This window comes from Poecilia reticulata, linkage group LG17 (genome assembly GCF_000633615.1).
Source record: "Poecilia reticulata strain Guanapo linkage group LG17, Guppy_female_1.0+MT, whole genome shotgun sequence".
Taxonomy (NCBI): Eukaryota; Metazoa; Chordata; class Actinopteri; order Cyprinodontiformes; family Poeciliidae; genus Poecilia; species Poecilia reticulata.
Genome location: NC_024347.1, coordinates 4,593,887 through 4,610,314, shown reverse-complemented (window position 1 = coordinate 4,610,314; position 16,428 = coordinate 4,593,887). Strand labels below are relative to the sequence as shown.

At 39.6% G+C, this 16,428-nt stretch overlaps 1 protein-coding gene across 1 annotated transcript in view; it reads left to right on the top strand.

The window, feature by feature from the left end:
- The window catches only part of slc1a7a (solute carrier family 1 member 7a), a 43,605-nt gene extending 27,790 nt beyond the window's left edge, over positions 1 to 15,815 (top strand). Inside the window, exons 4-11 of the mRNA XM_008433489.2 lie at positions 2,548 to 2,590; positions 3,766 to 3,997; positions 4,247 to 4,346; positions 7,512 to 7,745; positions 9,757 to 9,951; positions 13,067 to 13,201; positions 15,362 to 15,461; positions 15,753 to 15,815. Of these exons, the coding sequence (XP_008431711.1) occupies positions 2,548 to 2,590; positions 3,766 to 3,997; positions 4,247 to 4,346; positions 7,512 to 7,745; positions 9,757 to 9,951; positions 13,067 to 13,201; positions 15,362 to 15,461; positions 15,753 to 15,815 (1,102 nt within the window). The remainder of the gene's footprint in view (positions 1 to 2,547; positions 2,591 to 3,765; positions 3,998 to 4,246; positions 4,347 to 7,511; positions 7,746 to 9,756; positions 9,952 to 13,066; positions 13,202 to 15,361; positions 15,462 to 15,752) is intronic.
- Positions 15,816 to 16,428: the final 613 nt, after the last annotated feature.

Sequence of the window (16,428 nt, the reverse complement as noted above, 5' to 3'; positions counted from 1 at the left end):
GTGTGTGTGCGTGTGTGTGTGCGTGTGTGAGTGTGTGTGTTTACAGAGCACAGCTGGGCTTTGGATTTATTGCGCAAAGCTTCTTTACTGCCTCCATCTAACATGCAGTCATGGTCAGCTATAGCTGCATCCTCACAAAAGCACCTGACCCTCACGCAGTGGTGTTTGTTGTGAGTGAACACGTGCCGCCACATTATATAAATGAGCATGAATGCGTTTATTCTGAACGCAGAGTGGCTCATTAACTAAAACGCAGTTTGCTCTACAGTTTCTCTTTGTAATTAAATCAGTTCAGAGGACTTCGTGAATAAGTCCCACCTGACTGACTCCGCCCACTCTGTTTACTAAGCTTTCTTTAGAATAAAGTACGTCTTAATCTCTCATAGATTACTCATCTTTGACTCTGCACTGGCGTGGGATTGACAACCGGTTCCAGCGTTTCAGTTCAGTTCGGTTTGTTTACGCGGCGCAGGTTCACGGCAAACGTCGCCTCGATGCATTTTACAAGATTATTTTCCGCTTATGTACAGAAACGTGAAGGTAATTGTGCCAGCAGATTCAAAGTCAGTTTGACCTTTCTTGTTGAGGGTCAGTGTGCTTGAGGGCCCCTGCAGGCACGAGGAGCTCCAAGACTGAATAAAATTCTAAAAGGACAAAATGACAAACGAGTCATTTGAGCTTAAATACAAATGATGGAAATAAAGTATTAAAAAGTTACTTTGCTTTAGCAATTCAGTTCAAGAAGTAAAATTTGTATTTCATTTATTAGAATAGTGACACACACTGATATATTTTGATGATCACAGCAGACAGTTAATGAAAACCTTAAAATTTAGTTTCTTCAACGATTTGAGTATTGCATAACAAACGGCACTTCCTAACCATGTGGTGAGACTATGTGACCATTAAGGCATTTCTTTATCTAAAATCCTATTTTAAAGTTCAACATTTCTGAACTTTCTGGTTATTATCTGTAAACCATGTTGATCAAAATGATCAGAAGTCATGCGATGTCTCTGTCTGTAATAAATCCCTAGACAAAAAAAAAAGGCGTTTTAAGTGCAAGTCGATCCACAAATGGAATTCTGCATGGGGGTCTCTGACCACGTTGGGTCCTTTCTGTTGTTAACAAGTGACCTTCTTGTTGGTACATTGAGAAAATGAGAAAATCCTCATCAGTTTGTATGGTCAGGACTTTTGCAGGTCTGCTGTGCAGTATGCTGTTTATTCATCATTTTCCTGGAGGCATCCCAATCTGGTGATGTTCTGTTGCTACATGAGAAAAGCTGAGTGCGTTCGAGTGAAATGTGTTTATTATTACTTTAAAGGATGTTTCATAGTGTAAAACCTGCTTTTATAATGTATTAGTCAAGAGTTTCACATCAGACACAACGTGGACTACAAAAAAAATACTATTGGATAGAGATACTGAGTGAAGACAGGGTATTTAAATTATTAACAATGACCCAAAATTTGGGTTTCAATTCAAAGTGTTATGACTGCTTGGGCAACCAGATGTATCAGTGTGGTGAACTGTGTTAGTTAATATATATTACATACATATTTGTGTCTGCTGGGATTGCTTGGTCTTTTTTAGCCGCTGTTGTGCTAGCAGCAGGTCTGATTTTGGGCTCACCTCTACATGGGTTACAGATTTAATAACAATTCTTGACAAGTACTCTTTACCATCAAATAAAACCACCAAAACGTCTTGCCGCCCCAATAATAACAGCTGTGTCTTCTTCTAGAAAGCTCACTGATAAATTTCTTACCCAACTGCCAAAAGTGATTCAAAACCCTGAAATAAATTTCCTCCTACAAAGAAGTTTGCGTCTGTCAGGAAAAGAGACCGGCAAGCTGAAAGAAGGATCTGTATAGAGAGATAATTATTTATCAGTTTTTGCATTTAGTAATACATATTCTTCTCAATCACCATTGGAAAACTCCAAATTGGCTCCACAGCAATGAAACCATTCTCATACTGCTGAGCAGCTTGTACCAGTTTTTCACTGGTCCACTGATGATTCTTCCGTTGTCACTAGTTTCTTTAAGGCCTTTTTTTCCTTTTACTCTAATTTCCAGCTACACAAACAGATTTTTATTTCAGATTCATGCCTGAACTCTGGATGACCTGTTTCACAGCATTAATATTCATATTAGTCAGAAGAAACGTGTTGGTAATATTGAACAGCTACTTTATGAATAACTTTGGACTTAACTGTAGACGGAAACAAAAAGCAAGGTTCTATGGAAACATAAGATCATTTGAACATAACCATAGTTTGATAAAAGCCTACATGTGATATTTGACAAGTACAGGTTTAGTGTTTTGATATAGTAAGTTTTTCTTAATTAGCCTTTTCATCTTCACTCAGTCTCTGATATCTCCGGTACTTCTGCATGTGTTGCCATAGTTACACACTGGCTGCCTGTCCTCCCACATGAGCCTTAGTAACATTTAGTAGCACTGTTGAAACCGCATCATTGAACCCATACAGTATGACATCTGACAGTCACTGATCAATTTTTCCCACTTTTTTCCCCCAGCAACATGTTTCCAGCCAACTTGGTTCAAGCTACATTTCAACAGGTAAGCTAATATCAGTATGACATGGTAATAAAATATTTTAGAAAGGAGATCATACATGGTGTCGTTTAAGATTTTGCAGGTATACATTTTTTTTCTCCAACAAAAAATGTATACATCTTATCTTATGTCAACAAAAGATGCTACAGCATTTGTACAAAGCTAGCAGACAGTTAGCTTACAGCACGGCGATTCACGGGTGTTAGGAACCACTGCCAAAATTTAAAATCTACAAATTGTTGAAATTGCTTACAGCTGCTTATTTTAATAGTTCAAACACCAAATATATATTACTGTGCTTTAATACAGGCAGTGGAAACCATATTAGCTCAACCGCACAGGCTAACATCTACAGTCTTCTTTATTTCTGCTACTGGTGGTAGAACCAATCAGTGACAAGACAAATAAATGCAGCCCTTGGATTGGCTCCTTTCGTAAACATCTACCAATAGGGTGCCAAGTAGCAGTGCACATTGGTTTTCACCTCCTCAAGTCGCATTTTTCAATTCAAATATTTTTGATACGCTATGAAGAAAAAAAGTTGGACGGATTTTCCAAAAATAAATTGGAGAAGGCGTGTCACAATACTTAGCCATGTCACTGAACACAGCAATAAACAAATCCAACTTGGTTTTAGACTTACAACTAACTCATACAGCCTCATGTGTCATATAATGCAGATGCCAGAAGTAATCAACTCTCCTACCTCAAGATTCTGCTGATCAGTTTTAATTGCTCTCTTTATCTCAAAAATGTTGCTCTTTACAATAAATCTTCTTGTTTCCTATGATTAGTGGATAATTATCCTGAATTTGAAAGGCTGATTTATTTGAATAGATATAATTTAAATCTCTAGTTGTGTGGAAGTAAAGTCATTATCTTGTCTGAACTAGTCATCTTCAAAACCAGAAGATAATGGCGTGTAATTTTAAAATGAAGGTGATCCTAAAAAAAATTTTTTTTAAATGCCTGTCCCAATTCAGTGCAGACTTCTGTTTGATCAAGTGTTTGTTGTGTGGATTATCATAAATTAGAAACATAACATTGAGAAAATGGCATGCAGTCAGTTGTTAAAAAACAACAACAACAAAAAAAAAGCCCAACCATGTGGTTGGTGTTTCCACTCCGATTATTGTGCTGATTTAGAGGCTCCTGCTTGTTTTTTTTCCGTCCTCCAGTATCGGACACACAGAGTGGCTGAGCTGATCCCCAAGCCCACGGTGACCCAGCTGCTGGATGAGACCACAACACGGCGGGTCTACATCTACGGCGTCCAGGACGACAACGGCACCGACATCCAGAACTTCTCCTTGGACCTGACGCCGCCTCCCGACGTCATCGTCAAGACGTCGCCCGGGACCAGCGAGGGCATGAACGTGCTGGGGATTGTTATTTTTTCTGCGACTATGGGTAAGTGTTTGGCCCCTGCAAACATTAGCATGCACTACACCCGAAGTAGCAGCAGCTCAAAGTGACGGTCTGGGCATGTTCCACATTTCTAAATGATTCAGTTAGAAACACGAGTTTCACCCCTGGTGAGCAATTAGCACAGTTTGAAAACTTCCCTGTAGATGAACCCCAGGTAAACATAATATGCATCCCCGTATACATGATCAACGTAGTTACTTTCTGTTGATTTTTTTTAACCTCTTATTATAGGAATCATGCTGGGAAGGATGGGACCCAATGGAAGCGCGTTGGTCAACTTTTGCCAGAGTTTAAATGAAGCAGTTCTGAAGATTGTTGCCATTGTCATCTGGTAAGAGTCACAGTGGAAACGGAGAGTTCACATAAAGCAACAACACACCTTACTCAGCCCAATCCAACAGTGACTAATATATATATATATATATTTCCAATTCTAAATTTTCATATATCCACTAAAGAAGTATATTAATGAATAAAGATTGAGTCTAATCTAAAGGGAGGTGTAAACGGCCTAAAAATAAAGTTCCCCCGTTTTTTGCAAGAGTGTCACTCCTTATGGAAAATTTTGAAAGCACTTGGAGGCCACAAAAATGTATTTTAAGCAAATGTATTTCTTCTTTCTGTATTTGCCCAATAATAAACTGAAAATGCAATTTTTTACAAAACTACCAAAACAAAATAGTCTATTTTTTTTTTTTTTTTTTTTTTTTTTACAAAACTGAAATCACAGACAATCCAATATGTTAAAAGGGTCTTGAGTAGACGGGTTACTACAGAAGAGGATAGTAGTTGCCTAACTTCTTGGTTTGAGTCTTTTGTTTGTTGGGTAAGGGTTTTTTTTGGTTCTAATGACTAAACCGAGTTGATAAATAAAAAGTCCTTTGTTGTATTTAGTGTTTGTATAATGGGGCGACTGTGAAAATAAAATACTTTTTAAAAAGTGTCCATCTGCATCGATCAGTTTCTACTCACAGGCCAGAGTCTTCATTTTTGAATTATTTATGGTGCTGCATAAAATCATTCAGACGACCATAAATGGGCTGTCAATTTGGAAATGTCCAATTCAACAAAGAAAGGCTGATTTTGAGTCTGATTAACCGTTTCTGTGTTGAGTTGGGTTTATTTTCTGGATCGTTCTCCCAGTGCTGATATGTGTCGACTTTCCCATGTTTTCGTGTGTGATGAAAAGACAGAAAATTACTTTTCAGTCATCACTCCCAAACAACCAGTTGGCAGAAAATGGTTGTTATTAAGACCTGGTGAACCTCAAGATGCCTCTGTCCTGTGCAATTCTCCAACAGCCAGCTTTGGAGCTGTTGCATTACCTCCCTCAAAACATCGGACAACAGAGCAGCTTAGTTCCAGAGCAAACTGGGCTTCAGCGCTCATCAACACCCAAGCAAACCTGTCCCAATAACCAAGACGAACAACTTTTAATCGGATTTGAAAGTGCAAACAAAAGTATCAATGTGTCGACATTTTTGTAACGTTAATTTTTCTTTCTTGTATGGAAAGCCAGTAATTTTCTGTTTTTGCCTTTTGGGGCCAGAGCCAAATGCTTGGGGATGCAGAAAACGTTCTATTGCCTTAAGTCATAACGGAAGTTCTTTGACCTCTCAGAAATGAAATGGAATATAACAAATCTCAGTCATCCCCATCATGTTAGACATCCTAGAAAAATATTGATCATCATTTATTGTTCCATTACAATTTTAATTCCACAGTGCTTCTAGCAGCATTGGGGTATTTAATTCCTCCATTATGCCTAAATACTGTAGCTGGACATGTTTGAGTGAAAGTGTGAGTTGGGGGATTAAAACCCAGTTATTTCAATTTCAGTTGCATGCATTTCAAAAGTATCGTTAGGGGCACCAATAGAGAAAACAATTATTTCTCGATATGGGATTTCCCCCCCTGCACCCCTTCACACAATAGAAGGGAAAAAATATTATTTATTTCTGAAATAATATGTTGGATTATTATAAAGTGTGGCCCCAGAGTGCAGTTCAAGAGCAGGTAGCAATTTGACCCTACAGCGATCGAAGCTGATGAAAAGAAGAAAAATAAATAGGATGAGAGTTTTAATGACAAATTTATTTCTTTTTAAATGAAAATATTAGAGACAGCAAAATGTATTTTTCTTTGGTAAGCCTTTTTTTCCCTTTCATATTATTGTGAATGGCTGGAAATATTCAGCCATTCATTTTTTTTTCAATAAAAAGCTAAAAACACATTCAAGACCTACAAAGCCATAAATATTTGATCCAAAAACTCAGGAAACTGTATACTTTTCTTTTATGAAGACAAAACACCTGAGACCCTTTTTCAGACATACAGTTATTTGTTCATTTCTTCTTTGTTTCATTGGAATAATGTATTTTGAATGTGCTCCTCAGCAGGCAAAAAAAAAGAAACAATTCACAATCAAATGATTTTGTGTTAGTTATCCTTAGAGTCCTTTCAACTTGTCAGCTTTGGCCACTTTACAATAGATTTTGGACGCCACTGTCCTAAAGATTTCAGTGTGAGATGTGGTGAGTTTATTTCCAGGTTTCTCTAAGTATCTTGGCTAGCTTACTCTGTGCAGAGCTGCACTATTCACTGCTGTGTTGACCTGACCTGAGGCCAGTTTTTTATACAGTGATCTTCCGTTGATGATAAAACAGTTAAATCTTCACCAGCACGTCCTGAAGGCATTTACCGGGACGTTTTCCTTCGTTCTTCAACACCCAACCAAAAGAAATCCACAGCTTAATCCTCAGGAAGTCTGTGATTATTATTACCTGACATTACATGGTTCACTGAACAATGATCACACGAGGAATGAGAACTGACAGTAAAAAGGATAAAACACCTCGTTGCCAGCGGAGACATTCTGCATTTATTTAGATTGGTGACTTATAACCCAAATCATCAGAAGCATTCATGCGGTTCAAATTGTTGTATTTGTTTGTGCTGGTAGATGGTTTGCTGGCACCAGTAGTGGGTTTGAATGTTTTGAACCACAGACTGTTTTGAAAGTATCAATCAGATTACGGAGTGCCGTAATTTGCTGATAGCTGACGTAAACAGCTTGTGTGACACAAACAAACTATTAGTTCAAAAGGCTAATAAATAGCTTTATAAACACAAAGTCAAAGGATACATCTATAATTTCAGTATGTTTTTAGTTGGTTTTATAAATGCGTAACATAGTTCCCGTTAGCGCTGTTCCCCATAAATTACCATTTTTATTCATTTCAGCTACCAAAAATCTTCTCAATTTCAGTTTCTGTCATTTCGATAGATTTAGTTAGCTATAACTACCTTTGCTAACATGCCAATTTCTGATGGCTAACAGTTTATTCTAGCATGAGGATGTTTTTGTTTTCAGCTCTTACTTAATGTTTAAGGGTCACTAGCAACACTCACACAAAGAATACGGCTTTGGGAAAGCTTATATTTTGAGTCCAAGTTCTTAACAAGCTTTCCTCGTCTCTCTTCTCCTCTCCTCCAGGTATTTTCCCTTTGGCATCGTTTTCCTTGTTGCTGGGAAGATCTTGGAAATGGATGACCCGTCAGCCATGGGGAAGAAACTAGGCTTTTATGCCATCACTGTGGTCATGGGCTTGGTGCTCCATGGCCTTTTCATCCTCCCTGCCATGTACTTTTTCATCACCAAGAAGAGTCCCATCGTGTACATTAGAGGGATTCTGCAGGCTCTGCTCATCTCTCTCGCCACCTCCTCCAGGTAAAAACAAAATGATGATCCATCTGTACCTCTTCAGATACTCAGCTCAGTAGGGGTTTTGTTGTCTTGAGCTTTGTACATGTCCTCCAAACATATGGATGCATTTTTGTGATACCGGCATCATGCTGGACAGTTATTAGGACGTTTTAGCCCAGAATTATAGATGAATCAATCAATAAAACCCAGCAATTTTTATTTACAGAACACATTTCAGACATCTCATTGTATTTTCAAGAGATTTAAAGGGTTTAAAGTGGACAGAGATAAAAAAATAAAAAAAACTAGGGAGCTACGCACATTAGAAATAGTCAGACAAAGTAAAAAATATGAAAAAATACATTTCTTCAATCAGATAAATGAATCACTGTTGGGGGATGATGAGCTGAGGACATGTAACTGTTTAAATTAGTAATGAAAAGCCAGCATTGCAGTGCAACACTATTATAGTAACCTAAAAGTATGAATAGAGTAGTAAACATACAAATACCTACATGTTTGTGATAGAATCTGAACTATCAAAAAGATATAGTGGTCACCAAAATAAAAAAGAACTACGTAATATTGAAATGAAGTAGTACATTCTAAAAAATAAATACTATAAACTGAACAGATTGCTTATTACATCCATGTTTTTAGCTGCCTTAAGGTCTTTAACAAGCCTGATTCATGGCTAAAAAAACAAAAATCGACTCATTGTGTGTCTTTGTTATGATTCAGGTTTTAACAGGATCTATAGAAGACCTGACGGGTCTGAAGCAAGAAAAACCTAATTTGATAAATAGATTGGGGAAGATCATTCATACCTTTTATTAATACTTAAAATAAATTCTAACATGGAGAGGCAGCCAATGCTGAGACGTTCAGACTGATGTGAAGAGAGTTTGATTTCTGGTCCTCGTCTACAATTCTTGCAGCTAAATTCTAAAGTAGCTTAGAAAAATCTCCCCGTTAGACCGGCAAAGAAACTACTGCATTTTTTCAAATGCCGAAATACATTTTATGTAACAATCTTAATGTGGTTTGTAAAGTCTAATGGTGAGTTAAAGGTTAGTGTCAGAGGTTGGGATGTGATTTTCTTGCTCTAGTATCTCCGTCTATGATTAAACATTCAGTTTTTTCCTAAGATGAGGCAAATTGTCTGCCAATCAGAGCTTTCAAATAGTTTAAAAATGCACATATAGGTCTGGGATCGTTAAAGAGAGACGCTAATGAAGAGCTGTGTGTCATCAGCGCAACTGAAAATTAATGCCCCTTGATTACACCACCAAATGATTGGAGGGGGAAAAATTAAGAAAAGTGTGGGACCTAAAAGCTCAGCCTTGTGGAACACCATATTTTGGATACACCGCTCTAATGAACACGTTTTCTGTTCCCGACTTCAAGGCAGCTCTAGAAGTTCAAATCTGTCTAAAATGTAAAAACCTTTTAACAAAGACGGTTGAGACAGTTCTTCTGAGTACTGAGCTTCATTGCTTGCCACAGTATATTAACATCCCTATGCAGTCTAAGCACTGCTCCCAACAATTCAAACTCTTAGTCAGCTAAACAAATCCACAAAGTCAATCAACTTCCAATACACACCAATGTAAAACACTCTGGAAACTCACAAAGGTGATTCAGTCGGGTCTGACAACACAAACTAAACACTTCTTTTAGCAACTTCAAACCCGTGACATTTTGACCACAGTGTCAAACTGGATAGTTATGATGGTCAAAAACTGCGCTAAGGGCTAGTATGATATCAGTCTATGTACTGTGGCTGGTTCTGAAACAGACTTGCATCTTCTGAAATGCTGCCAGAGTTAATATAAGAGCATAAAAAACTTCTTTTGATCTTCAGTTAAAGTCACAAAGAAAATGTAACTTTTCCAGCTCACGTTTTACAGCTAAATTCTGCGATTAGCGATTTGATCTCATCCGGGTGAGGGGGGGGGGTTCCGATCAAAATAAGTAATCATTAACACCACTGACCGTTGCTTTGACCTTTTGTTTTTCTGCCTTCGTGCCGCAGCTCTGCCACTCTGCCTATCACCTTCAAGTGCCTCCTAGAGAACAACCATATCGACCGGCGCATCATCCGCTTCGTGCTGCCCGTCGGGGCCACCATCAACATGGACGGCACCGCTCTCTACGAGGCCGTGGCGGCCATCTTCATCGCCCAAGTGAATAATTACGAGCTCGACTTTGGGCAGATCATCACCATCAGGTAAAGTCGAAACAACTCTGAGGCTTTTCTGCTGAATGTTGCGCGAAGAAATGTCAGCCTCAGGGGCGGCAGGAGGCTGGAGAAGGGATATTAGCTCGGTTTGCCCTTTTCAAGCAAATATTTCAAAGTTTCCTCGTGGCAGGTTCTTTCAGTTTAAATAACTAGAAAAGCTACATGATTAAATAGCTGCTCTAAGGGTTTTTTACATGAGGTCAAGTTCAGCTCAACGTATGCGTGGTTTCTCGTTCAGCATGCTAATTAAGCTACACCGTCTAGTGTATTTTGTGAATTTAAAGAAGCTTCCTGAACACTTAGCCATTCCAGGCTCACATGCCTGCTTCAAATTTTGCTTTCAAATGAGAACAGGGAGTTTAAAAGTGCTTGATATTTACCTTCAGACAGAATCCTGTGTTGAATTTTTTTTTTTTTACCCTTTCAGTAAAGACTAAAGGTTAGGATGTTTCCACGGTTGCGTTGCATCGTTGAACTACATGTTGAGGCTACTAACTCTCTGAACAGAAAGGCCCAGGGACACTTTTCACTCTCATTTGTGGTAAAAGCCGACTTGTGGAAAGTTTATCCAGTCAAATTGTTGAGAAAAATAAAACAGCAACAAAAAAAAACTGTTGAATGTTTTACAGCGAACAATCCATGCTAAGATATTTCATAACTAAAGCATTAATTCAGCTTAAATAAAAAATAAACCACAGGTGAAAAAAAGAATGGAGCTACAACTTTTCAAAAGTTAATTCGTTAAATGTAACCAAATTTAGTGTGTCCAGCTTATTTTTTTATGTTTAACATGACAACTGAATAAACCAAAAGTGGCAGTATTATGCAAAATCGGCTTCTTTAGCTTAACATAATCTTATAATGTTATTCCCTCATCAAAAACAGAGCTGGAGTGTTGCCTTGATTCTGTCATGTATGTTTGGGAGAAAAAAAACATCCTTGAATCTCCATAGCAACCATTCAGCATTTCAAAACGTCTGGGTGGGCCTAGCCCTGCCCTCAAGGACGAAGCTCCTCCTTGGAGCTGCAGTTTCCAAGCTTCGGAGCTTCCCCCACTCCTTCAGACTAGCCAGCAACAATTAGCAAACACCTGGTGGAACTGAGCTTATTGTAGGAGTTACTGCTCAGAGCAACACTGGTAAAATGTTACAGGGTTAATAGAGGGGCTGTGTAAAGACAYAGTGGCCCAATTAATTGTCATTAGGGAGTAAATTTTCTATTAGGTCATATATGACATGAACAGCATTTTTCTAACAACTGAAGATAACAGCTACTTGATTATTCTATAAAATGCATTTTATATGTGCCAGGAAAACACACAATTACTGCCCCTTTAATTTGTTTAATATGACAACTTAGTAAATTTAATATATTTACATGGATAAACTTAATCTGACTTTCTGTTACAAATTATTTTTTTGGAACTTGGCTCACCCATTGCATTTCAGTGCAAATCTGAATTTTCTTAAAACAAAATCAGAATCCCAGGAAGTCACAGCCAGCCTGACCGGGTTGCTTCGAGTTCAGCATGTGAAGGAATTTAGCATCACACGTTCAAATCTGAATTATTAATACTATTATGGGATTGAGTAGATTCGCGTATATGTAAATGTCACACAGATTACAGCTGGTGTGAGAGCCTCTTAGTCTGATCTGATTTCAGATGAATTGGAACTCGGTGATGGCGCAAAAAAAAAAAAAAAAAAATGTAATTAATCAAACGTTCTGACTCCGCTAGCAACAAGGAAAAGAGACGCTAACAAACGTCCTGGTCCTCACCTGACCGGAGGCCACGTTTGACCGTAACGTTGTGAGGAGCAGACCTGTCCTCACGGCCGCGCTCTTGACGCACGGTCCCTCCGTCTAATCCCTCGGCTGTAAAACCCACATGACCTGTATTACTCATCTCACGACAGAATTATAATCGCTTCCCTCTCTGTCCCTGCGCCGCTTGGCTCCGGACCACGGAGCTCCTCCATCTGTACGCCAACCCGACCCGAAGCGCCGCTTTCAGATAACGAGTCCAAACCGACCGCTTTGCAGCGACCGCGGTTCAAACCAGATGTTTATATAAACTGTAAAAAAAAAAAAAAGAAGGAAAAAAAGGCCTTTTTTTTTCTCCCATCACTGTCTGAGATGAAATCAGGCTAAACGTTTTCTGGTTTTGCTAATCCCGTTTTTATCATTGCCAAAAATAATCAGTTTGTTAAAACGCCAGAATAGCAAGACTTGCACTGTTATGATTGCTCTTGTTTTTAACCTATTTGGGAAAGTCAGGGGTCTGAGACCGAGAGGCTCTTTGAATCTTCCACAATGGCCCTTAAGAACTCTGTCTAAAAATAATTTAAAACAATAGATATCATAAAAATAATAATACATTGTATTTAAAAGCTGCAACGGACTGGCGACCTGTCCAGGGTGACCTGTCCAGGGTGACCCCGCCTCTCGCCCGGAACGTTAGCTGGAGATGGGCACCAGCAACCCTCCTGACCCCACTAAGGGACAAGGGTGATAGAAAATGGATGGATGTATTTAAAAGCAGCTTTCAGGACGCTCAAGTAAAAAAAAATACCAATTCAAATAGACGTAAAAAAAGCGACTTAAAGATCATCTAACAGCTTTTTGAGCAACCTTAAGAAAGCTTCAGCGCTTCTTTCTTCTCGCTTGAAGATTAACATTCTGGTAACAAGATTATTAAAAAATAGACACACTGCTTGTAACTTCTGCAAATCGGCTCAAGAAATTGAGGCTTGAGGTTGTTTTCCCACCCCCAGAATTTCAAATACTCCTCTAATATAAGGCATTTTGTGCCAATCAAATTAAAAAAAATAAATACTCAAAGTACATGGTAACCTTCAGTTGGAAGGGAAGAAAATAAAAATCCTGCTGGAAAATAAAAGTACAGAGAACACTTCAGGTGTTTGAAAGCACTTCCCCTGCTGTTCTGATTTGTGTTTTTGCTGTTTTTTTTATTCCAACAGTCTCTTGCTAAGAAATGCGCGCCGGTCAGCTCAGAAAGCTTTCACACACCTTCGGTTCTGATTGTGTGATTTGTTTTTTTGTTTTTTTTCTAATGACCCGCTGATCCGCTYGCTATACCCAGCATCACCGCCACGGCCGCCAGCATTGGCGCAGCTGGAATCCCGCAGGCCGGACTCGTCACCATGGTGATCGTGTTGACCTCCGTGGGTCTACCCACCGATGACATCACTCTCATCATTGCTGTTGACTGGGCCTTGTAAGTAAAATCTTTTTTTTTTCCTCCCCACTTCAGAAAAGCGTAATGGTGTTCAGTGAATCTTTTAGATACGGTTTTGGTGCTGCTGCTGCCAGGACTGAGAAAAACWAATTACAACAACCTTTTGAAGCTTCACAACGGAATGACTGAGGAACATAAGTTTTAAAAATGTCCCTTTGCYTTCAGGGCAAAAGATACATTTTATCAAAATACATTTCCCCCTCTTTTTTTTTTTTTTTCCCCGACCTGGAGAGTGTCTTCTTCGGGTCAGGGGGGTCGTCCTGCCTCAAGTGGAGGAGTTTAAGTATCTGGGGATCTTGTTCACGAATGAGGGAAGAAGGGAGCGGGAGATCGACAGGCGGATTGGGGCAGCGTCTGCCGTGAAGCGGGCGCTGTACCGGTCCGTCGTGGTGAAGAGAGAGCTGAGTCAAAAGGCGAAGCTCTCGATTTACCAGTCGATCTACGTTCCCACCCTCATCTATGGTCATGAGCTTTGGGTCATGACCGAAAGAACGAGATCACGGATACAAGCGGCCGAAATGKGWTTCCTCCGCAGGGTGGCTGGGCTCTCCCTTAGAGATAGGGTGAGAAGCTCGGTCATCCGGGAGGGACTCAGAGTAGAGCCGCTGCTCCTCCACGTCGAGAGGAGCCAGTTGAGGTGGCTCGGGCATCTGGTNAGGATGCCTCCTGGACGCCTCCCTGGTGAGGTGTTCCGGGCACGTCCCACCGCTTCTGTTAAAATTGACCTTCACAAAAAATAGGTCTAAAGCACCAGACTGAAGACTTTGGTCATCCAGTTTTTAGCAGAGAATAAAGAAAAACAATAAATCCTGCAAATAGAAATTGAGTTCGTTTTAGTTCATCATGCGGTTAATTGATTTATTGCTAGCTGTGAGCTCTCTTGGGTTGCACACAATACACTGTGTTAAAAAAAAAWWWWTTAATTTCAGAAGGGYACTTTCTTTTTGTCCAAAGGAAGAAAAAAAACWAAAAAGTGCTTTAGCACATCCTTGTGTCCATTTGTGCGCATCYCTGGTTGTAGCCTTGGCATGAGGTTAGCATAGCCRGTCCAACTTGAAATTGTCTGACAAATGAGGCCATGCTGGTGTCTGCCAGCTCRACAGAATGGACACGCTGCCACTGCTGCCAACAGGCTCATCCGRCTCCCCAGACAGTTTCACCAGAAGTGAAGATGTGAGGCTGTGAAGCAGAGCAACACATTCACAGAAAACCCAACCAGCGTTTCAACACGGGCACCTCGCTGTTGGCGCAGAAAGGCTTTGTTGAAGCCACAGGGTCTCCACACATCCTTAAAGACTTAAATTTATGCATCTAAAATTATGGCTTTAAAATKAATMAAATTTAATCAGGAAAGAGTAAGTTGGCCTTAAATATGTTCATCACAGGTCTGAAACTTTGTGGTGGCAGGRCTATTTAATGTGGTATTCTAGTGGGACTTTTCTGTTAGGTAGATGTTTGAGTTGCTTCTTYATTGTTCTGTGAMAGGAGGCTGTTGAGGCTACTGGTAGSCTCAACGTAGCTACATATATATGTAGAACATCTACATCTACTTTAGAGGTAGATCTTACATCCAGAATAGATGCGAGTTCTACATCTACAGTAAAACWTAGCAGCAAAGGTTCTGGTTCCTGCAATGAAAACAGAGGGAGGACAAAAACTGGCTAAAAACATCTGGCTAGCTGTAAAAAAAAAAAGAAAAGAAAAACAAGTGAGCTAGAAAGCTAGCAAGCTTGTTTATTTGCGTCTACCATGGTTTATGTGCAAATTTATCCCTAGGTGGCTGGAAAACGTTCGTCTTCGCCATTGGATTGTTTGTCTTGCTAATCTGCRCGATGCTAAATTCATTCTGTCGTTTAGCACTACGGGGTTAAGGCTGTTTCTTTGGTACATTTCTGAGGTGATACAGGTCTTAATTTTCATTCATAGTGGTCTTAAAAAGTATTAAATTTGAGGTGACCTGCAGAAACCCTGAGGATCTGGGCATATTACTGTCAACCATCGACATCTCGGTACAAATGTTTTCATTTTTTCCTATTATGTCTGCAGTGACAGTGTCAAAGCAGCTATACTGTGCAGTGACGGCCATAAATACATGTTTAATAGTTGTAACAACAAATGGCCTTTCACTGTGTTGTCCAGGGATCGATTCAGGACCATGGTCAACGTTATGGGCGACGCTCTGGCTACCGGCATCATGGCTCACATCTGCAGAAAGGATTTCGTCAAGGAGGGGGAGCAGGTGAGAGCGAGAAAAAGCTGGATCGATACGACTCGGACGGTACAAACCGGTACAAACATCGGTCTTGTTTTTATTTTAAAGAAAGAGGAATATRTGATATATGAATGTGGAAGAAGAAGAAAAAAGAGTAAAGTTTCATCTGATGGAAGGTTACCTTGGTGGGATGCAGGGTATGTGTAAACACACAGATCGTTGAGAAAAAGACCAGCRGCAGTGGGAGGCTGYAAAGACCMAGAAATATCACTTTCATCACTCACGGTCCTGCTGGTAGCTCCTCCATACGACCTCCAGAAAAGGCCAAACGAATTTGTGTTCTGCCGGAAGAAATGCTGTGGAAGGTTTCACGGCTATTAGCGGCAAAGGAAAGCATATTTCAGAAAATGCCTGTTTTTTTTCTTTGACGAATCATTTCAGTGTAGAAATTAGAAAGCAAAAATGGAGCTTTTTCTATCATTTGTTTAYAGTYGCTGGAAGGCAACGTGGTTATGTTACTCCAATAATTAAAATATGCAGCAAGACGTTGTTTAAAGTCACTCTGGTTCTGATSTGCTGCGTTTCAGGAGCGTGGACCGGCCGGGACGAGAGCCAAAATAAAACTTAATTGGTTGTGGTGCAAAGTTTTCAGAAAGTTTGAGATTTTTAGGACGAGTTAAAATATTCATGGCGGTACTTGACTACAAGGGGAAAAAATGCAATTATATCCAATGGTTTGGGTGGGAAAAAATTGTTTGTTTACATCTATGGAGCGACCGCTTGTAGCTACAAAGTGACGTGTGAGTGAATGAATTTATGGAACTAAAAACCAAGCTAAGGTCAAGGCTTTGCAAATTAGCTCTGGCTTTATGGTAACTGTTAATATGCAACATTTGTCCATATGCAAATTAATAAATTCAATTGAATTCAAGGCACAAACTGAGACGGAGTTTTACTGAGTGAAGAAGTCTAACAGCTGTTTTTAATATCAGGA